Genomic DNA, 21,769 nt, shown 5'->3' with positions numbered 1-21,769 from the left:
ACACCCGCTGAGGCAGCACGGGGAAGTGCTGGACAGGCAGTCCCAGCCGGCCCTGACCCAGCCCATGACCTTGGCCATAGCCTGCTTCTCGGAGCTGTTTCCCACCTGTGGAAAGGAAGAGCTTGGTCGAACTCTCAGAACGGCAGGGCCGGTGCTCAGCAGGAGGAGGGAGGTGCGTGAGGCTGAAGTGCGAGCTGAACCTTGTATGCAGGGCTGGGAATCTCCCACGGCCCAGGCATAGGGACTTCCCCTTGCTCCTCACTACAAATGGCGGGGGAGCCGGAACAGAGCAGAGGGTCTGGCAGCCCAGCCATGATTCTCTGTGGCAGCCTACCTAGTAAAAGTGTGGATTCGTGCCTCAGAGGGGGCTGGGTCCTCCTCTTTGCCAGGTGAGCCATCAGGTGCCTCTGTAGAGCCCCCAGGGGCATGTCTGGGAGGACCGAGGCATGGGGACCAGCCTGTTCTTGACTTCACCTCCCCTGACCTGAAGGTGGAGGAGAGCAGGAAAGCACCTCATGTGGGGAAGGGGATCCTGCTGCCAGACAAGCTCCTCCCCCTGCAAAGCATCATGCTGTTTGCACACCCAACACGTGGGGCCGGCCTGGTTTGCTCTGGTGCCTCTAAGTAGGCAGTACGGAGGTGGGGCCTCAGTTGGCAGTACCCAGAGTCAGGGGTTACAGGGCCCCCCACTCTCTAGTCAGCGACTCAGAATGTACTGTCTGACCTTTCCTGCCTGACCCTAGTTTCCCTGCTTGAATGTGAGAAGAGCGACACCCACCCTTACCCCTCAGGAGTCCCCAGGCCAGGGCCAAAGCACCTGCGTGGTCAGCAATTGGTGGTCCGTGTACAGTGAACTGAGTCAGCTGAGCCTTCCTGGTCTCCTGGTGTGACGGAGGGGAGCTGCTGGGGAGGCAGAAGTTATCATGGTGAAGAAAGAGTGTTCCTGGGGGGTCTAACACATCAGTGTGCAGTCCTGCAGCCACCGCCTCCTTGCATAGGGCAGGGGGTCCTGCTTCCAGGAGGCTGAGGTAGCCTCCTGCAGACAGCCACTGGGGTTGCCTGGCATGGCATGGGAATCTGGAGCCACTGGGCCACGCCTTACTCATCCCCCCAGGCACAGGGGCCACCAAGCAGCAGCTCACTAATAAGCAGAGAATCAGGGTAACTGCTGGGGGCCCCAGTCCAGCAGGGGTGGAGAGGGAGGTGGCGTGATGACGTCTCAGGCGCAATGGCATCTGCTCCCTCTCAGCTGCTGGTCACACCCCTCCCAGGAAGGGAGGGGCTCTCCTTGCAGCAGAGACCCTAGCAGAGCGACTGCCTGAGGCCAGCGCAGTGTGAGTGCAGCTCCTCTCGAGGGTTTCACCTGCTCAGCCACCCAGGAGACCCTTCATCCTGGAGATGGCCGGTGCCCCCAGCCAGTTTGCTTGGCACCCAGTAGGCCTGCATCTTCTGCCTGGCAAATCAGTCATTCAAAAATTTCAGTTTGATTGCTGGGTGAAGGGGCATGTGACTGAGACTTCAGAGACATTTGCGTGGGCTCATCCACTTCCTGTGTATTTCCAGTTAGGGCGCGAGCCTGTTACAGAATACCCATTAAGTGAGGAGAATTCGTTCGTTTTAGGCACCTTTCTCAGCAATAAGCACTTTGTTTCATCAAAATCGACTGCCTGAGTCTAAAGCTTTGTTTGGGGCTTTTAATGCTGTGGTCAAGTTTATATTCTGTATTCTCTGGCAATAGTATTCATTACTCTTATGACCTGTACTCTGGATTTGTTGAGGTTTTTTTTAAAAGATTTTATTTATTTACTTTTAGAAAGAGGGGAAGGGAGGGAGAAAGAAGAGAAACATTGATGTGCAGTCAGTTGCCTCTCACACACCCCCAGCTGGGGACCTGGTCCACAACCCAGGCGTGTGCCCTGACTGGGAATCGAATCGGCGACCTTTTGGTGCGCAGGCTGGTGCTCAATCCACTGAGCCACATCAGCCAGGGCTGTTGAGGTTTTCAAAAACCAAATTTGTTGTCCTGTCCCTTTGAGACACCAACTTGGGATCACTCTTCACATGGTATCTGAACTACCTAAAGCCCATGCATGAGCTCAGACGCCCTCCTGGCTCCGAGTGCAGAGCAAAGCTGAAATCAGCAGCTGCCGTGTCCCCGTCCTTCGTCTCCCCTGGGTGCTCCAGGAACTGACTTCCCTGGGCTTCTCAGCCCTTAAGACGCGCTGTGCTGTCACTTTCCAGGTCTCCACTGGCTGTGTGGTAGCACCTCCTGCCTCATCTTCTCCCATCCTGTCCCAGAAGTCCTGCTTGCAGGCTTGCCTCGCCTCACCCAGCGCTCATTCATGCTGCGTCCCGGCCTGGGACAGGGCCTGCTCTGTGCCAGTCTCTAGATCTCATGGCCCTTCCCAGTTGAAGGTGCCAGTAGTCATAAAGGTGTTGCCTGTGGGGGCCAAAAATGCCAGGGCATCTGCTGTTGCTCATTCTGAGTGGCCCACTCCTGAGTCGCTGTCAGGTAGAGGAGTCCTTGAGTCTTTTTCCTCCAGCACCGGGTTGGACAGTTGGATCATTTCAGGGGTGAGGCCAGAGGCACATTGCTTTCCCTGCAGTCAGCTAGTGGGGTGGGCCCACAGTTTGAGCATGTTTGTGTGGAGGGGCTTTTTGGCCTGTCAGGAACCTCTTTATGGAAATTTTGTTATTATTAATGGATAGTGGACAATGGTAATCAGTTTCTGGCATGCAACTTACTGATAGGACAGGTACATACCTTATGAAGTGACTACCATTGGAGGCTTTGATTGCACTTCTGTCACCTGCGGGTGGCATCTGAGGTAGTGGGAGGTGCCAGACAGAATGGGGACACTCGGGTTCTCTTCTGGACCACCATCACCTAATTGTGACCTTGAACATGTCCTGGCCTCAGTTTCTGTCATATTTTTTAAAGGAAGATGTTGACCAGATGACTTCCAAGGAGTCTTCAGCTCCGCCATGCCCCATTCCAGGTCTCTAGTGTGGGGCTGGGTGGGATCAGTGGCAGCGTAAGTGACATCATGGATTCAAGATCCATTGTGTCTTACTCAGGCCAGTGGCATGACCCTTAGCCCTGGGTTCTTTCCCTGGGCCTGACCTCTAGACAGGTTCTCAGCAGCATCAGCTCCCCGGGGGCCAAAGCCCCATCTGCCTCATTCACAGCAAAACCCCCAAGACCTAAAACAGGTTCTAGCACTTAGGAGATGCTAGTATGTGTTTTTGAGTGAACAGTGAGCTGCCAGCCCGCAGCTCCAGGAATGGGCGCATCTAACCTGGCTGTGTCGGCAGGTTTGGCAGTGTCTTCCCGAGCCTCAACATGGCGGTGAAGCGGCGGGAGCAGGCCTTGCAGGACTATAGGAGGCTGCAGGCCAAGGTGGAGAAGTACGAGGAAAAGGAGAAGACAGGGCCGGTGCTGGCCAAACTCCACCAGGTACCCAGGACAGGGCTGGGGGCTGCAGGGCTGAGACACCTGGTGCTCTGATAGCCCTCTTATGCGCATGCACACACACAGCCCCCAGTGGGGAGCCTGGGTAAGCCAGTGAGAACTCTGACAGCCAGGCTCTCATACCCCAGGCCCGAGAAGAGCTCCGACCCGTGCGGGAGGACTTTGAGGCCAAGAACAAGCAGCTCCTGGATGAGATGCCGCGGTTCTACAACAGCCGACTGGACTACTTCCATCCCAGCTTTGAGTCCCTGATCCGCACGCAGGTGAGGGTGCCCCCATGGGCCTGAACGATGGTCCCGCACGCCCCTCTCCGGAGATGGCTGTGGGCTTTGTAGACACCTCGCGGCAGCTGCCCGTTCTGGCCCAGCACTGCCCTGAGGGAAGGAGCCAGGGGCGTCGGGAGCTGGAATTTCTGTTTTTGTTCCTGCGTTGCTCTTTGGTTGATTCCACCCTTGGACCAGGTTCCTCGTTTAACAGCTATTCCCTCAGTTCTAGCTCACACTTCACCCCAGCAACAAGGACAAATGCGGCTGCGCCTGCAGCACCTCACCTGGATGGGCGGGTTCTTTGCCTAGTGTGCTCAGGAAGTCAGGGACAGAGACCTGTGGGGTCAAGTCCCTTTCCTGAGGACCCTACACCCCCCATTTCCACCTAGTTGCCCCTCTTCCTTAGCGGGAGGCCACAGGGTATCTTGACTTTTAGCAACCCTTGGAGGGAGCTCTGAACCCTGGGGAGAGGCATGCTCAGAGCCCAGGGCCACAGTGCACCTTGCAGCAGGAGGGGCGGGCGAGGCGTGGGGAGTGCACAGAGGAAGCACTGGGGCCAGGCAGCCAGTCCTGTGTCTCCGCCCCTCAGGTGTAGGGACACAGTGTGCGGCAGCTGCAGCTGCTGCCTGCCTTGCCCCTTCACCTCCCGTCCTTCACGCCATTGGCAGGGACTCGTCCCTGTTTGTAAAAGAGAAAAGGCTGAGGTGCCAAAGCCAGGGGGTCTCCTCCACATGGGACCTCCCCCCGCAGCTGCCTGCAGGTGCTCAGCACCCTGTCACCTTTCCCACCTGTCCCCACCAGGTAACAAAGCTAAAGGCTCAACGACATCCCCATCCGCCTCCAGCTTTCTTCTGCTCTTGGCCTAGGTGTTTGGCGCCCTCCAGTGGACACTGTCATTCATTGCAGCATCCGCGTTCACAGGCGCCCAGGGAAAAGCTTGATTCCTCCCTTGCCACCTGACATCTTTAGAGAACACCAAACCCATGGGACTCATATTTGGGCGGATCAGGAACCCTGAGCAGGACTTATTTTGCAGCTGGAACGTGTAGTGACCATGTCCTTGGCACTGAGGGAAAGCGAGGCAGAAGGCTAGCGTGCACAAGGAAGTGGGGGTCCCACACTTGCCCCATAGCCCTGCCCTGTACGTGGGGGCTTCCTTCCAGCAGCCTCATCCTGGGCCTAGAGGAGTGTGTTTAAGGAGCCCTGTGTCTTCCTCCTACACCACCTCCGCCTGTTCCCAGCCCCGCCCCCTACAGGCTGCCCTACCTTCTCTGTCCTGTTGCTCAGGAAAGAAGCTGGGGTAGGGGAGGCTCCAGCGTGCTCAGCTCAGGATGATCTGTCACTGGGCAGCAGGGTAACCGGGGGTGCTGCTGCCTCCCTGCCACCAGCCTCCCATCCTGCGGCTGTGGTGCCATTAGTCACAGGAGAAGTGAGCATCCTAGTGACTCAGCCAGAAGCGCGGCTCTGGGCAAAGGGGGGGGCGGGGGGGCCATCCCCACCCTCCCCCAGCACTAGCCCAGGCCCCTGTCCCTTGTGGTGACAGGTGGGAACACCTTGATTTAGCTCCCCCTTGAGCCTTGCTGTGGGAGACTTTCTCAGAAGCCATTCAGCCATGGTCCTGCCACCAAGCCTGCTGCGCGGCCTGCCCTTGTGGGTAATGGCACTCGAGTTTCTAAAGTAGTAGAGGGCCTGTTCCCCCAGGACATCTGGGAACTGGAGGTAATAAGATTTAGGTATTTTGAATAATGTGTAACACTCCTTTGTCATGAGGTGGAGACTGAGGCAGAAATGGCTCCTGTCCTCTCCACTGGAGAAGTCCCTGGCCTGGCCTACTCAGGCCCTGGGTCTAAGCAGCCCTCAGCCCTTTACTTGAGAGTTGCTGAAGGGGTTCCCTATTCCTGGCATTCCCCTCATCCCTGTAGGTCTCTCCCATCCCCTCTGGGCTTTGCAGCTTGGGCATGACTAACAAGGACATCAGTGGGGAGGGACCAGGAGGCTAACAAGATGTCACCATTCTCACCTGATCGAGACCAGCCTTCAGGGCTTTGGGAGCCAGCCATGCCATCTTCATAAACAGAAGCCTCCAGTTTCTCCTAGCTTCTATAAAGCAGCGAGCTCCCAGTCACTGCCTGACTCCCTGGTCCCCCCAGGACCTGCGAAGGGTCCTCCCACTCCCCCAGCTCCGGCCTTGGGCTGTGCTGTCTTCCTCCACCCGCCCAGCACGTGTGCACACGCACACACACACAGCCCTGTGCTGCTGGAGAGAAGGGCAGAGCCCCTGCCTCCCAACTCCTGAGCATCTGTTGCTTCCCTTGCCCTTTGACTTTCTGCCACCCCAGGCAGTGAGGGTACTGAAGGGCTCCAGGCAGTGGCTCACCCCTCCCTGGTTGCTGTGCAATTTAGGGAGCTGGGCGGAGGGGCAAACAACAGAAGCAGTCCAGCCCCTGCTGATGTCCTCCTGCCTCCCTCAGGTAGTCTACTACTCAGAAATGCATAAGATCTTTGGAGACCTGACCCAACAGCTGGACCAGCCTGGCCACTCAGACGAACAGCGAGAGCGGGAGAACGAGGCTAAACTGAGCGAGCTCAGAGCCCTTTCTATTGTGGCTGACGACTGAGCCTCAGCCCCTTGGAGATCAACTCAGCCTCTTCAGTCTCCCCTTTTCAAGCTCAGCCTCGGGCCTCAGCCGGTGAAGGGACTTCCCTGGGAGACCTACGGGGCTCGCAAGCCCCTGCCCTGCCTCACTCACCAGCCCTTTGGAACGAGCCTGGCACCTGGAACCCCAAGCAGGCTGCTGCCTCCCCACGCACAGCAGGAGCCCAGACAGGTAAGCAGCCCAGAAGAACTGCCTTCTTTCCAGGACTGCCCTGGCCAGCACCAGAGCAGGCCCCAGCCCTCGAAAGGCAGGGGCTCCATCAGCTCACCAGTGGCCTCAGCCCGATTTACAGGGCTGGCATCACACTTACTTCCAAAAGACCTGTCCTGTGGAGTCCACCCACCCTGCCGCCACCCCTTGCACTCTCCTCTCCTGGGAGAGGGCCTCAACACTGCCCTGGAGGCGGCAAATGGGGTGGCCCCCTAGCCCTGACAGGGCCTTCTCTCCAGGTTCCCAGCACGAGAGACACTGAGGCCAGGGAAGACCCCCATCTTGAAGCTTCCCTAGGAAACAGATTCAACTGGTGTAAATGTCCTACTGCAGTCAACAGACCAGTCCGTGGGCCTCAAAACAGTGGGTTTATGTCTCATCTATTTGGATTTTTATTTTTTCAAGTAAAGTTTTCAATAAAATTTCCTTGTATTATGGTGTTGTCACTAAGGAAAGGAGGGGAGAGCCACCCCAGGTATTTTTAGGGTAATGCTGCCCCCTGCTGAGCTGGCAGGATGAGGCTCAAGTGCAAGGGGGCTCTGCTGGGTCTCCCTGTGGCCCTGCACTTCGGGAGGCGAGTCCACCTCCATCCAGCAGAAGCTGGGCTGAGGGCCAGGAGGAAGGGCAGGCGCACGGGCAGGAGCACAGGCACACCTGGAAGAGGAAGGAAAAGCTATGGAGGACACTTGGGTTTGTTTTTGACTTTGGTTTATTTAAAAAACAAAAAGAAAAAAAAATTCATATACAAAGTCAAACTGAAACCACGGATTATGGAAAGAGGAGAGACTCATGGGGAACAGGGAAAAAGGCTGGGCCAGAGCCAATACCACATTCTGAACACAGGGAGCCAGGGAGCAGAAGTGCTGGTTTCTTCTGGCAAGTCTTGGGTGGCCGCAACACTGTGCTTGGCAGGCAGCCCAAGAGCGAGAGCTCGCCTGCACGGACTCAGTTCCTCCAGAGGCCAGGGACATGCCTCCCCAGAGCCTGTTCCCACGACCCAGCAAGGTTTGTGCCACCAGAGGACGGGCTCTCACCCCAGCCAGACCCCATGTCTGTTTCTTCCTTTATTAGCATCAGACTTTAGGACAGTCGAAAGCCTTTTCCTCCCATCTTACTCTAGTCTGGAAGAGGACAGGAGAAAAGCACAAGACTGAAGGGCCCCAGGAGAAACCCCAAGGTGGAGGGCAAAATGGCATTCGAGGGGTGCAAAAGATGGTAGATTTAGTTGTAAGTGGAACCAGCTCCTCACTCGTCCGTCCCACACAGCACGGGCAACCCCGCGCTGGTGGCCTGCACTCCCCACAGGCTGGGCACAGGGGTCGGCCGCCCTGCCTCCGGCTCCCAGGTCCTGCTCCATCCTCCTCCTGGAACCACAGGGCTCTAACTTGGGCAGGCTCCATCGCTGACCTCGCAGGACGGCAGCTCCTGCCCCAGGCCCCTCAGTTGCTAGGTGCTGGCTCCTCCTTCTCTACCCAGCTGTCAGCCTGTTTTGAAACAGATTAAACAAGAGTTAGGACCCAAGGAGAGACTACAACCCGCTTCCTCATGGGGGACTTGAGGGTGCAAGCTGCTGACTGAGGGGTTCCCTACAGCAGGTGGGCAGGAGGCGAGGACTCAGCATCATCCTCACCAAGCCCCCAACCTCGGGCCAACTCTCACAGGCCCACCTTTTCAACCATCCGCTGCATCTCCAGCTGCAGGGGGGTCAGGCGCCGCCGGAAGTCGTGCAGCAGCCGCTGAAGCTGGTTCTTCTGTCGCTCAGCTGTGCGGGCCATGTCCTCAGCCTCAGCCAGCCGGGTGCGCAGCTCCTGCATGTCTGCTGCCAGTGTCTTGTTTGTCACTTCAGTGGCTGAGAAGCGGTGATGGCTCTCCTCTGGTGGGAACATACCAGAAAGATTGCTGCTAAGTTAAGGACCCGAGCACAGGGCAAGAGGCCCAAAGCCTGGATAGCGAGGTTCCCCCTTGGCCTCTGTGTACACGTCTGCATGGCCCATTGTCACAGGTCCCTGCAGCGCAGGCCACTCACCCAGCTTCAGTTCCAGTGTATGAATCTTGTTCTCCAGGTAGAGCCGTCCACTGTCCTGCTGCTCTGCACGTTGCAACAGGTTCCCCACGTTGATCAGGCTGCCGTTGTGGGACACTAGGCCTTTGTGTTCCGTGGGGGCAGCTCCTGGCTTTGCACTTTTCCCAGGAGGAGGCAGCAGGTCCAGGTTTCCTAGTAGGGCCATAAGAAAGACTTCAGGGTTGGATCTCGGAAGGAGGAACAGCCTGCCCTGCCCATCCCGCACAGAAGGCTGCACAGCAGCGGTACGCACCAAAGAGCACCTCCTCAGGGAGCCCGCCATCCGGGCCCTCCGCGCGGCTGTACTGAAGGCTGCGGTACTGGCAAATGTTCTGGGTCACCACCCTGCTAACCAGCTGTTTGGCCTACAGAAAACACACACCCAGATTCCCTCTGATGAGAAGTTGCAAGCCCTTGCCCTGGGGTGTGGGAGAACCTAGAACTAGAGCATCCTGAGTCCCCCACGGGAATACAGGAATCAGGTGCAGGCCTGTGCACATTACATCAGTGAGGCCACCTCAGAAAGGACCAAGGGGGACACGAGAGAAGGCACCTGCTCTGCACTGAGCCGAAGGCCAAGGGTGAGCAGAATCCTCTCCAGGTCCCGCCGGTGCAAGTAGCCACACCAGTTGGCATCGAAGAAGACAAATGCAAGAAGACAGTCCAGAGGGAGCACAGCAGAGGGGTCCAGCTCCTTGGGCTGCAAGAGAAGCAGGGATGGACAAGACTACCAGCAGTCCTCGCAGCAGCTAGGTCACCCAGGACACAGCCCTTTCCAGCTGAGTGGCTTGGCTGACATAATCACACCCAGGCGCGCCTCCCTGTTGGAGGCCTGACACCGGGCCTGCAAGCAAAGGCCTGTTTGGGGCACTTTTGGCTCTGGGGCCATCACACACAGTGGAGGCTGCTGTGCTTCAAGATGGGATAGTTCACTCAGATTCACCCTGATACAGATGCTGAAATGTCCCCTGGACCCTACAGAAGTGCCACTCCATGAGCCAACCACCACGCTTTGTCTTTTGTCAGTCAACAGACACTGGAAGTCACTTGGTAGAAGTATGCCTCTCCAAGGACTGACCCAGGCCTTGCTGAGTGTCACTGTCCCTGAGGCCAGAGGGGCAGGACAGAGGTCTCACCATATCCTGAAGGGAAGAGAACTCCATCTCTGACTGGTTAGAGGCAACAGACCGGACCTCGGAATCCTCCAGCTTGGCTCCTGCTACAGAAAGCCTGAGATGAGCTTGGAGCTGGGAGCACAGGCCCAGGCGGGCTCCCGTCCTAACAGGAGAGCTGGAGGCAGAGTTGGGACGCCGCCACCAGCGCCCACACGCCTGCCCCCACCCCCTGCCCCCCTACCGTGGCACCTACCAAATTCCTCCTCGCCATCATCCCGCAGCAGCAGCAGCTCCGGGTCGAGGGCCATCTCACAGAGGTCCTCGGCTGCCTCCGCCCGGGGCTTCTCCTCTTCCTCACCCCCAGAAGATGGGGGTTTCGGCAAAAGCCCGTCTTCCTTCTGTGGGAAACAGCCTGAGGTGAGGCCTGTCACGTGCAGTAAGTGGCAATAACAATGTCTGGCACCGAGGGGCAGCCACACCCAGCACTGTGAGGACGCTGCACATGTCATGTTTCACTGCGTGGGGTTCCGAGCAGCCCCAGGGCAAGTCCCAGACACCTGGGGTTCCTCAGGAGTCTAGGGAGCACTGAGTTAGGCAAGAAGAAAGCCCCGCACACTCTCGACAGGATGAAAGAGATGCAGCACTCTGGTTAACCCCCACCTGTCCTCCTCAGACACACGTTTTCATGGAGACCCCATGCTGCCATGCCAGCCACTGCCCTTCCCTCCTCCGCCCGCAGCCTGCCCAGCACAGCACCCACTAGCCACGTGGCCCTGGGCGAGAGTGAAGTGCCCTGCATCCGAGTCCACACCAGGCTCTCGAGGCACATGCAGTACTGAGAGGGGTGCTGCGGGAGATCCATAGATGCTTGGAGCCGTGCCCAGTGCCATGCCACGCTCAAGTGCTACTCAGCACCACTGTGTGCAGCCCCAGTGCCCGTACAGCAGCCGCAGGTACTCACCGGTGGGACGTCTGACTCGGCAGCTGTGCCCTCACTCTGTACCTCATCCTTGGACTCCTTGGCCACCTCTTCCTTGACTGCTTCTTCTTCCTTGGCCACCTCTTCCTTCTCAGGTTCAGGTGGAGCCACGACCTTTTCAGGAAGGCTCAGCAGCATCTTATAAATCCTATAGCCAAAATCCCTCTGCAGCATCTCCAGAAACAGCTCAGCCAACACCATCACCTGATGAAAGCAGCGGCACGGGGCCATGAGCATCAGGAGAAAGGGAGGGTTCCAAGACCCCCATACACGCGCACACACATCATCCCAACAGCCTCCCCAGACTCCTGCAACAACCTCAAAAGAGATCCTTTCTTTCGGCCTCCGGTCCTCCACAATACTGTGGAGGGAGAGGTTTACGCAGCCAGCATGTGCCATGACGGCAGGCTCTAGAGGGGGCGGAGGGGCCTCTGGGAGATCAGTGTCCACTTCCTGCTGAGTGACCTCCGGGTTCTCTGCATTCTGTTTAGAGGTGTCTGCTACTTGCTCTGACGCATCAGCTGCTTGTTCTGTAGGCTCTGTTTCCTGTGACAAAAAGCAAAAGCTGTGACCACCTGGGCTCAGGGATCAGGGCACCTCTCTCCCCACCTATTCAGAAGGCTTTGCCTTACCACAGGTGCCTCCTGGGCTGGGGGAGCTGCCTCTGCAGCTTTCTGCTGACACAGGGCCTCCCACTCTTCCAAAGTAGGCATGATCGTCCAGACATCCGGCAGGTATACCACCGCGGTCTGCAGCCGCCTCGGGGGTCCTGGCTCCAGGTATTGGAACTCTGCAAAGCGCCACCTGCTCACGGCAAAGAGAAAAATGAAGTGACCCAGGTTCACAAGCAAGTGCTTCAGTTTCTAATCAGCTAATCAGTACATACTGAAAACCAAGCTTTCAAAGTTCAAAAATAACAGACTGAATCCTCAAGAAATGGTTAATCAATGGGGAGACACAAATAAGCAGACACGTACTCTCCAAGGGGCTAAGACAACAAGGAGGAGCACTGAAGGTCCCTGAGAGGTTTGTATTGGACGAGCCTGGAGGAGTCAGCTGCCCTTCAACATACACATCCCTCGTCACGCTCACAATCAAAGCGACCGCTAGTGAGGGCCAGGGGGAGGGATGAACGGGAACTAGGGAACAGGAGATCTAACAGGTCAGAAAGGTGCAGGAGCTTGGCCTGAACAGTCGCCAACTAAACTCACCAATTGTCAGCCCACAGATAAGCGCTTGCAGCAGCCACTCACCACTTGGTGCAGGCGCTCAGGTCAATACCAGTCTGGGCTTGGGCACAGCGGATGGCAGTGCGGACTAGCACCTGCGGGTCACCCTTGGGGTCGAGGCCATCCAGGGAAGGAGACCACTCACCCCCAACCAGCACTGCCTCCTCTTCTTTCCGGCCCAGCAGAAACTGAAAAATGAGATCAGGGGCAAGAAACGAGAAGCTGGTTACCAGGGTCTGCCACCAGGAGGCAGCCTGCCACCCCTGGGGAACACAGGCAGCAGGATGTGGCAAAGAGTCCACGTGGCCATGGGGGGTGGCTTCTCCACCCATGAACATGACCTAGCTACAGAACTTTCTGACGAGAACAGCTCTGAGCAATGCTGTGCTCCTGTAAAAAAAGAAAAAGAAAAAGAGGTATTGCAGCTCTGAAACTCCCTGTTTCTATGAGTTCGTAAATAGGAGCTGAGCGGCTGAAAACGTGACAGGGACTGGACATTATCAGTAAATGCATCTTGCCCAGAGGACTCCACCTCTCACCTTAATCTGCTTCAGAGGATGTTCTGGTGTCTCCCTTGGCTCAGCCATATCATCCACAAAGAGCATGCAACAACGATACAGTTCCTCCAATCCCGGGGAGGAGAGCAGCAGTACCTGGCCAGGGGTGGCGGGAAGGACACACTCGAGAGCTTTTCCAACTTCCAACAATGGGAGAAGTGGCAGGCCCCCCACCAACTTACCTTGGAACTATAAACGGGGTCACTATCCTCAGGGATGGGCTCAACACCAGCATCTGGAGCTGGCTCCTTCTCAGAAGACACCTGGATACGGCTTGGATGGTGCAAGGAAAAGGGCTGGCTCACAGGGAAGGCCGACAACCAGCTCAGATGCACAGCCAGAAAATCTGAGGGGACCAGGAGGCTGCGGTAGCGGCGCTGGAGTTCTAGGAAGTCACAGGTAGGGCTGTAGGAAGAAAACAGGATCCAGAAGGAGCCAAGACTAAATTATTTTTTAAACAGAACCATAAAAAAAACTGAGAAATAAAAGGACAAATTATTTTATAATCTGGGAAAGAACTTTCTAAGTAAGATACATCTGGAAAAGAGAAGATGGACCAGATTTGACCCCATATGACCTCTAAAGACAAAATAGTCAAACTGGGGAAGAAAAACAACATTTGCAATACATGACAGAGAAAAGGGTGACTGTCTTAATATAAAAGGAACCCAAAAATCACTAAACAAAAGTACATGTGTCTAAGAGAAAACTGGGAAGTGACATCAACAGGCACTTAATGAGACTTGAAAGCCTATAAAAATATGCTCGATCTCACTTATAATTAAAGAAATGCAAATCAGAATATCACTTTCACCCACCAGGCTGATAAAGATCAAAGTTGATAATGCAGTACTGGCAGAGGCCGGGGGAAACAGTACTTCATGCCTCGGCAGTGAAAACGTAAACCGATACGAGCTCTTTAAAAGAATGAGCAATATCAATCAAGTTTAAAATCAGAGACTTTGGGCCAGCGACTCCATTTCTAGGAACTGATCACAATAAAATGCTTACACCTATCTACCCAGACATATGTAAAAGGATGTTTATTACAATAATATTTAGGATAAGTAAAGACTGCAAATGGAGAAAGAGCTGGTTAAATAAATGGTAGTCCATCCATTCAGTGGAACACCATGTAGTTGCTAAAAAGAATGAGCTCAGCCTGGCTGGTATGGCTCCATGGATTGTGAACAGAAAGATCGCCAGTTTGATTCCCAGTTGGGGTACATGCCTGGGTTGCAGGCCAGGTCCTCAATAGGGGTGAGTGAGGCAACCAATCAATGTTCACACATCAATGTTTGTCTCCTTCTCTTTTTCCCTCCCCTTCCCTCTGAAAATAAATTAAATTTAAAAAAAAAAAAATGAGTTCAAGCTAATGTTAATATGGAATAAATTCTAAGATATGTGAAAAAGCAAAGTACTAAACAGTACATACAGTAGACTTCCATTTGACATCTGTGTTTAAAGACACAGTTGTGTGTGTGGCTAACTGCTAGCAGTCACGTTCTGACTTGATGTGATGTGGCAATCAGTGTCTTGTCAGTAGATGCAGCCCAGGGGATTCAGCATGGAGAACACAAGGCCCTGCTTGGGCCAGGGCAGAGACCCAGTGACACCAGGAAGGGCAGATGCTTTGGTGAGCTTTGCTTTGGGAGTATGTCTAATCCAACAGCTGGACCCCTGTGTCTCCAATGCTAGATGGAACTTGGAATCACTCGTCTACCTCTTAGTCAGTCAGTTTCTATGTGGGAGAAGCTTGTAGGCCAGTCCTTGTCCGTGCCCACTACAAAATAATAAGAGGGCCCCAGAAAGCCGTCCCAGAGTTCCTGTGAACCGCAGTCTCTCCCTGGACTGTAACTGCTACTGGGAACCTGGATTTGGATTGGCAAGCCTCAGCTACAGCTTGGCCTAATTATTACTGGTGTTCAAACCATCAAGTTCTATCAAGGCACCCATGTCACTGGTGCTCTGCTGGCCAAAATCTGAGACATTGAAATAAAAAATCAGCAATTAAAAAACAAAGACAACAAGCAAACAAAAGGTCACAACACACACACATACACACAAACAAACTCTCATGAAGACTGTATCTCATTTACACAAGAAACTGTTACCAGTCGCAAGCCGCACCCGCCCACCCAGCCTTGCCACTCACCTGTCCACAGTATAGGGAGTGAGATGGACTCGGTAAGGAGGCAGGTCATGCCTCGGTTTCTTAGCACCCCAAGGCTCTCCACCAGCCCGCTGTTTGCGTTTCTTGGAGTCGTAGTCATCGCTGGAGATTGATCCATCACCAGAAGGAAGAAACCACACTGTTACTTACAGATTCAACATACACTGGCCTAAAAAGAACTGGAAATGATCAGACTTCCCAACATTAAAGAAATGGATAAAGAAGTCATGCTAATAGCCATATAACAGGTTGTTATAAAGATATTAAAACGGAGATTCAAATGCTTTTAATAACCACTCATGTTAAGCCAAAAGAATAGTATGTAACACCATATGTACCAGTAGTACATCAATTGTGAAAAAAAAATGTTTAAGACTAAAAAGAAATAAAAGATTAATGGTGGTTGACTCTAATAAAGCTTAAGAATAATTCTTAAACATTTTCTGAACTTTATAAATTATAGTTAATGTAATTTTTTGAAATGAGCATAAAAATTTAACTGATTTATTTTTTAATTTTTATTTATTGATTTTTACAGAGAGAGGGGAAGGAGGAAAGAGAGAGAGAGAAATAACAATTTGTTGTTTCACTTACTGACACATTCATCAGTTGTTTCTTGTATGTTCCCTGACCAGGGATCAAACCCATAAAGCAACCTGGGCATATCAGGACAATGCTCTAGCCAACCAAACTACCCTGCCAAGGCTTACTTAACTGATTTACTTTTTAAACAACAGACATATATATTGTACCTTAGTAAGGGTTATATAGTCTTTTATTTAAAAAAGACACTTCTCATAATGGACCCTTAGAAGTACACATTAAAGTCTTAAAATACTCAAACCCTGGAAAATTTATCCCAAGGAAATAAGTTCAAAAGAAGAAAAAAATGAGGCCCTGGCTAGGTAGCTCAATTGGTTATAGTATTGTCCAGATACACCAAGGTTACAGATTCAATCCCCAGTCAGGGCACATACAAGACTCAACCAATGAATGCATAAATCAGTGGAACAACAAATCAGTGTTTCTCTGTCTCTCTCTCTCTCTCTAAAAATCAATAAATTAAAAAAAAAGAATAAAGGTTATATATAGTAGAAGAAATTAAAGCTGAGAGTAAGAAAACCACATTCATATCCAGCAATGTCTGAACTGTTATCATAAATAAGTAAAACAATCATGCAACCATTAAAACAATCATGAGAATTACGTGGAAAAAATGTTTACTAACAATGTATAAAAACTTGAACTCGAGTAAAAGTATTAGAAAGTATGAATATATACAGATACAGATAACAACTAGAAAATATGGGGGGCAAGTGGCAATAATTAGTTTTTCTCTTCAAAATTATTTTCTGGAGGGAATGTACATTTTTATACTTTTTAAACTTTATATAACAGTATGCACTACTCTATACATTCTTGTCTAAATCACTTATTGTATCACTATTATGGGTGCAATAAATAGAAAGAGTAGAACTTAAAATACCTTTAGACCATTTTAAAATGCCAGACTGGTAAGGGGAAAACCACCCCCATGTCTCAGGAGAGAAGTAAAATCACTGTCACATCTTCATGCTGAGGTAACCTGAGTGGGTTATACTGACCAGGTCTCTGCACTCTCCTCTGAGACCTGCCTGGATCCCTTCGCCATCCATTACACTCCAGGAAAGAAGTTGGTCATATTTCACACAGTTTTTCTCTTCTCTGGTATCTGCCTGGGCAGTCTACCTGTTCATTTGCATCTCTCCAGGAGCTGCCTCCTAGCCTGCTTCCACAGATGTCAGTGCCCTCGTGTTTCTAACACTCATTTGATGCCCCTCTTCAGCCCGCCCAGGACTGAGGGACTCCGCTGTACATGCTGTCCACCTCAAGTTAAACTGGATGCTCTCTTGAACCCTGTGAATTCAGTGGCCAGTTTTCTCTCCTTATTGTGACTTGGCAGGAATATGACAAGGTAGTACCACCATCTCAGTGAACCCAGGAGACATTGATCTCTGCATCCCAAAGCATAAAATTCAAAATCAAACTTGGCTTCCAGCTAATATGTTAATGTGGCTGACTCCTTTATAACCCGCTGTTCTCCCCAGAATGACCTAATTCTCACTACCCCCTTTCCTACTCAGCAAATTCTCTCTACTGACTGATGATAACAGTTGTCCTTTCCATAGAAGACATGACACTGAAGTGTTATCACCAAAGTAACAGAACACAGGGCTTGACATATCCAGGCCAATCACATGCAACACAATGTATAGAAAGGCTGAACCTGAACCCAAAGCAGAGTTCATAGCAGCCGTTGATTCCCATCCAGGCTATATCATCCCTGGGCACTGTGATTTTGTAATAAAGACTTCAATAAATTCACAGAATATGAGAGGTAGAAAGTCCTTGGAAAATGAAGACCAGGAAAATGCACCAGATGAGAGAAGTGGGTGTATGCAAAATATATACCAGTGACTTGAGAATGGGACAATGTGTTTCAAACTAGTGAAGACACTAGGAAAACAATCCTAGACGATCAAAGCGCCCCCCACCCCAGTTAGAATTCACAGAATTCACAGAGAGCAAACACCAGCTTCAGCACGCAGACTAGCTACATCACTCCAAGAGTCCTCTAAGTGTTCACCCTGGATTACATTCTCAGCCCTGATCATGTAATAATCTACTGGTATCTGGAATCAGGGGTCCCTTCTCAGTACAGTTCTCATTTCATAGGAGAACTAGACCATGAGCGCATGTTCTGGAGTGATGGAAGTGTTCTACATCTTAGGAGTGAAGGTTACATGGGATTTTCCATTTGTCAAAATTGTCCAGTTAAAATTTGTGGATTTCAACCTATATATATTTTACCTTAAAAAAAATTTACTTAAAATCATGTACGAAGCAGGGAACTGACAGAGATAAAGATAAAAAAAAATGGCCAAGACTGATACTTGAAGCTGGGTGACGGCTGTATGAGAGTGCATCCTTTTCTGTTTACTTTGCTTATACTTAAAATTCTCCACAATAAAAAGTTAAAATAAGACCAACAGATAGAACTAGAACAAGTCTTAAGCAAACTGGAGTTTAACTCCTGAGGATATAAGCAAACCCTTTAGGGAGAGTGTAAGGCAGGATAAAGAACAGTGAGCCAGAGAGAACAGGCAGCATGCTCTTGGCAGTCCTCAGCGCTCACATGACACAGGATGGCCTAGGAGGCCCACAGGCCCAAACCCACTGTTCCTGCCCTACACAGGGCCAAGGAGCTGTCTGCATGTCCAAGGCACAAGCGTAGACTTCAGGGCAGAGTGCAACAGTCTAACCCCACACTGACGTGTAAGATGTATATAAAGAAATGTTTCATATTAGGAATTAAAACATGCTACAAAGTTACTTTTTTTGACAATTACTATTTCTTTTATAGTTTTAATTCTTAGTATCTCAAATTAAGGGACTAGAAATAAAAGGGAAAGTTATATATTAAGAAAATCTCATTGTTGGAGGAAAAGAAGGTACTGAGCAGAGGGCAGGAAAAGGGGAAAAACTGGGACAACTATAATAGCATAATCAATAAAATATACTTTTAAAAAGGAAATTTCAATATGATTATTCTGAAAGATGAACTACCAAATCCCTGCTTGCTGAACCAATTTTATAAAGGTCCAATATTTGTATATACCTCACAATGTGTCTGCATATTTCAGGGTAAAGGGACTAGAATCTAGCTGCAGAAAGAGAATATTGTATCAACAGGTAACAAAGAAAGGGACAGTGCTTCTAGAGACAAATAAAGAAAATAAAACATTTTTCTAGTTGAACCTCCTCTTACCTTCGGCTCTGATCCAATCGGCCATGAGGGCCCCGAGCAGGAAATCTGTTCAGGTGGCTCAGATGAAGTGTATGGGATGTTTGGAAGAGACTCAGAGCTGCAGAGAGAAAATGGCTGGGGACTCAAAACTACTAAACATCTAACTTCCCTATTCCTTTCTTTCAGTGCACAGAAGCACCCCTTCTGTTTGGAGAGCAGCAACCTGACAGCTACAAAGTCCATTTATTCATCCAGAGCACCCCATAAAGCTACACCCCAACACCCATGCCACTAGTACTCACGCTTCTGAGGAAAGAGTGGGGGAATCCGGTGAGGCTGGAAGATCAACTGGGGCTGAGCTCCCAGAATCCCTTGCTTCTGGCCCAGGGCTGCCACATGTAGAAGGGGAGGTGCTGGGGACTTCAGTAGGGGCTGCAGGACAGTAACCAGGAAATTCAGGACATCCCATGGTTGATGTGCTCACTACCTTGCAGTCCCACCCCCTCAACAAAAGTAAGGTTCTTGCCCAGCTTTCAAAAACAGAGGCTTTCCTCCTTCCCCTTTCCAATGCACGTGACAAGGAGAGATGAATACCTGGTTGGAGAGCGTTTGCACCTTGACAGCATTCCAAGGCACTGCCTGGCCTGGGTTGTACGCAGCCTTCACCAGCACCTTCTCACCCAGCTGGGGCAGCCGGCCCTTCACCACACTGCCGGCACACGAGCCAGGAGGCCCAGTCAGGAGACCCAGCCAAGCCACCCTGGCTGCCCTAATGAGCCCTTCCCACCAAGATTTCTCACCCCTTGCATGAAAATAGCAAAGCGATGGTGTCAGAGGAGCCCCATGAACATTTCCAAAAGGAGACCAGCGTCAAACCTACCTTAGCTGAAAGAAGACCTCTTCATCCACCACCCCAAAATAGTCGTGCAAGCTGGTAACAATGCCAGTGAAGACCCGCTGCTTCTCCCCACCCTATAAGAGAAGATGCAGTTTAAAATAGGGAGCATTTATCCATGTTCTGACATGAACATCTCATCTCTACCCCACTCCCCCAGCTCAATCAGAGCATTGCATCAAGATTCACATGGAAGGAAGGAAGGGACAGGGGGATTATGCTGATTCTTGCACCACAAGCTTCTTCTAGGATTTCCAGTTCTTTTATTCCAAGAAACACCCTAAAGATTTCCCTAGAGCCAGCACTTAGGACTCCCCAGTCAGAGATGTCTAGTCATCACCATACTGGCTCAGGACAGAAGTGTCAAGAAAGATAAACACTGTGATGTAAAAATGAAAGCATCAGGCATCCATGCACACTAGGGTGGTCCCAAGGGCTGAAACCCACTAGAAAGGATGCCCAACCTACCTGAAGGTGCCTGGCATTCTGGGACAGGTCTGTAGCCACAGGAGGAGTGAGCAAACCGGGAGGAGGACCCAGAAGAGATGTTGAAGCTGTGCCTATTCAGACAGAGAAGCAATCTCCAGGAACTGCACCTACCATCTTAAGGACTACCATCAACTAGAGCAGCGATTTTTAACCTTTTTCATCTCACTGCACATACAAACTTCTTACTAAGATTCTGCGGCACACCAAAAAATATAGTTTTTGCTGCTCTAACAAAAAAAAGTATAATTTTGATTCGTTCACACCAGACGGCTATTGCTGTGTTAGCCATTGTCATTTTATTAATTTGACGATCTAAGGGAAAAGAGGCCAGTGCCCCTGACTAAATAGTCAAGTATGGCATGGTTTAAACATTCTTGCAGCACAGCAGTGCACACCCAGTTGAAAATCAGTGGCCAATAGGATATGGCAACCCAAAGGGCAAAGTGGCTCCAAGCAACTCCTCCACAGGGTTTCACTGTCAACCCCTGGGGTCAGCTTCTATTGTCCTAAGCAACATCAGCAACAAATTGCACACCACCAGGGAAAACCCAACAGCCATATTTTCTACAAACTAACTCCAAAGCACATCCTTTTTCAGTATGAGCCCAGGTAGGGATAAAGGTGGTGATCACCTGAGAAGTTGCGACCCCCTGGAAGTGGGTTGATCCGCTGGCGCTTAAACTGGGACATTGGGAATGCTGTCCTCTTTCAGCGTCGTGGGGGGGGAATCCTTCAATAGGGAAAGAAATGTTAGCAGCTCACAAGGGAATTTTCCATCAACCCCAAAACAGGAACTAAGTATCTTGAGGAGAGTAGGGAGAATGAATGGAGACGATGGATGAAGGGAATCAAGAGTAGCAAGAAACGAAGAAATTACATTGTCCAGTTAGCCCTCACAAACCACCTCACCGCGGGTGATGCCGTCAGGCTATTTTAAAGAAAAGCGAACTGAAGCTGAGACTGAGACCTGCCCGAGGTCACACAACCAGTTAGGGACAAAACTGGGACTCACACCTTGGTCTCCCGACACTTGAGCGCTCCTCTCACTATGCCACACCACCCCGAGATGGCTGAGGGGTTGGGGTCTGGAAAGAGCGCCAGAGGCGTTCATTCATTCAAACATATCCGCCAAATGCTCCACAAAAGGCCCCGAAAAATGAAGGCGGCGGCTGCCGGAGAGGAGATCGGGAGGGCCTTCTCCCCGGAAGCCCGGCCCGTTGTCCCCCGGCCCGGCTCGCGGGAAGGCAGAGTACGGCCTGGCCGGCCGCGAATCCGACTGCGTGCCCACCCTCCCGCTCCCGCGCCGCCGGGTCCTGTGCCCCTGCCTCCGCGGCCGCCAGTGCCGGATCTCCCCGGCCGCAGCGCGGCCAGGCCGCCGATGGAGGACTGAGGCGCTCGCGGTTTCTCCTCCCCCCCGCCCGCCCCCAGGGCCGAGGCCGTTGCCAGGGAGACAGGACTGGCAGTTCGAGGGGGGCTCGGCCTCTTCCGCGCCCCGCGCATCTTTGCTGCCCTGCCCCCGCAGCCCCTCGGTTGTGGGAGGAGCGAAGGGGCAGAGGAGCGGCGGGGTGCCAGCCAACCCACCTGCGGGCCAGGGCCGCTACACCGGGGGGACAAAGACACCCGGAACCACCACAGCCGCTGCTGCCGCCGCCACCGGAAGCGCTTCTCCGGAAACGCGACCACTGGTCGGAAGCTGCCAGTCTCCCGGATATGGTCCCTCCCCCTGCTGCACCGATCTCTCCCTTCCCCCACGCCGGCCTGGCGTCCCGCTCCTGCCTGCGAGCGGAAGTGCGCCTTCCCCCGTCGGACCCGCGTTAGGAAGCCGCGCCTGGGTGGTGTCCTCGCTTAAGTGTCCCATTAGAAAAATTGGCTTCAGAG

At 52.2% G+C, this 21,769-nt stretch overlaps 2 protein-coding genes across 2 annotated transcripts in view; one reads left to right on the top strand and one right to left on the bottom strand.

Moving 5' to 3' along the window:
• BIN3 (bridging integrator 3) overlaps positions 1-6,488 on the top strand; it is a 42,819-nt gene extending 36,331 nt beyond the window's left edge. The window contains exons 7-9 of the mRNA XM_090290136.1: positions 3,316-3,457; positions 3,601-3,735; positions 6,210-6,488. Coding sequence (XP_090146262.1) covers positions 3,316-3,457; positions 3,601-3,735; positions 6,210-6,356 — 424 coding nt within the window. The 3' untranslated portion in view covers positions 6,357-6,488. The remainder of the gene's footprint in view (positions 1-3,315; positions 3,458-3,600; positions 3,736-6,209) is intronic.
• An 808-nt stretch (positions 6,489-7,296) lies between these two features.
• On the bottom strand, positions 7,297-21,584 carry CCAR2 (cell cycle and apoptosis regulator 2). Its single transcript, XM_090290135.1, has 21 exons — positions 21,473-21,584; positions 20,524-20,621; positions 19,871-19,962; positions 19,388-19,479; positions 19,102-19,216; positions 18,810-18,939; positions 18,529-18,625; positions 14,703-14,822; positions 12,730-12,952; positions 12,530-12,643; positions 12,015-12,178; positions 11,394-11,565; positions 11,080-11,307; positions 10,744-10,965; positions 10,036-10,180; positions 9,804-9,883; positions 9,221-9,367; positions 8,921-9,032; positions 8,632-8,820; positions 8,273-8,478; positions 7,297-8,089 (listed from the first exon to the last, which is right to left on the bottom strand). The coding sequence occupies exons 2-21, from the start codon at positions 20,579-20,581 to the stop codon at positions 8,045-8,047; spliced, it is 2,751 nt and encodes a 916-aa protein (XP_090146261.1). The 5' UTR covers positions 20,582-20,621; positions 21,473-21,584; the 3' UTR covers positions 7,297-8,044.
• Between the last annotated feature and the right edge of the window lie 185 nt (positions 21,585-21,769).

The sequence above is a fragment of the Furipterus horrens genome, unplaced genomic scaffold, assembly GCF_987537825.1.
Source record: "Furipterus horrens unplaced genomic scaffold, mFurHor1.1.pri manual_scaffold_10, whole genome shotgun sequence".
NCBI classification, from domain to species: Eukaryota; Metazoa; Chordata; class Mammalia; order Chiroptera; family Furipteridae; genus Furipterus; species Furipterus horrens.
This window is presented reverse-complemented; position numbering and strand designations above follow the sequence as displayed.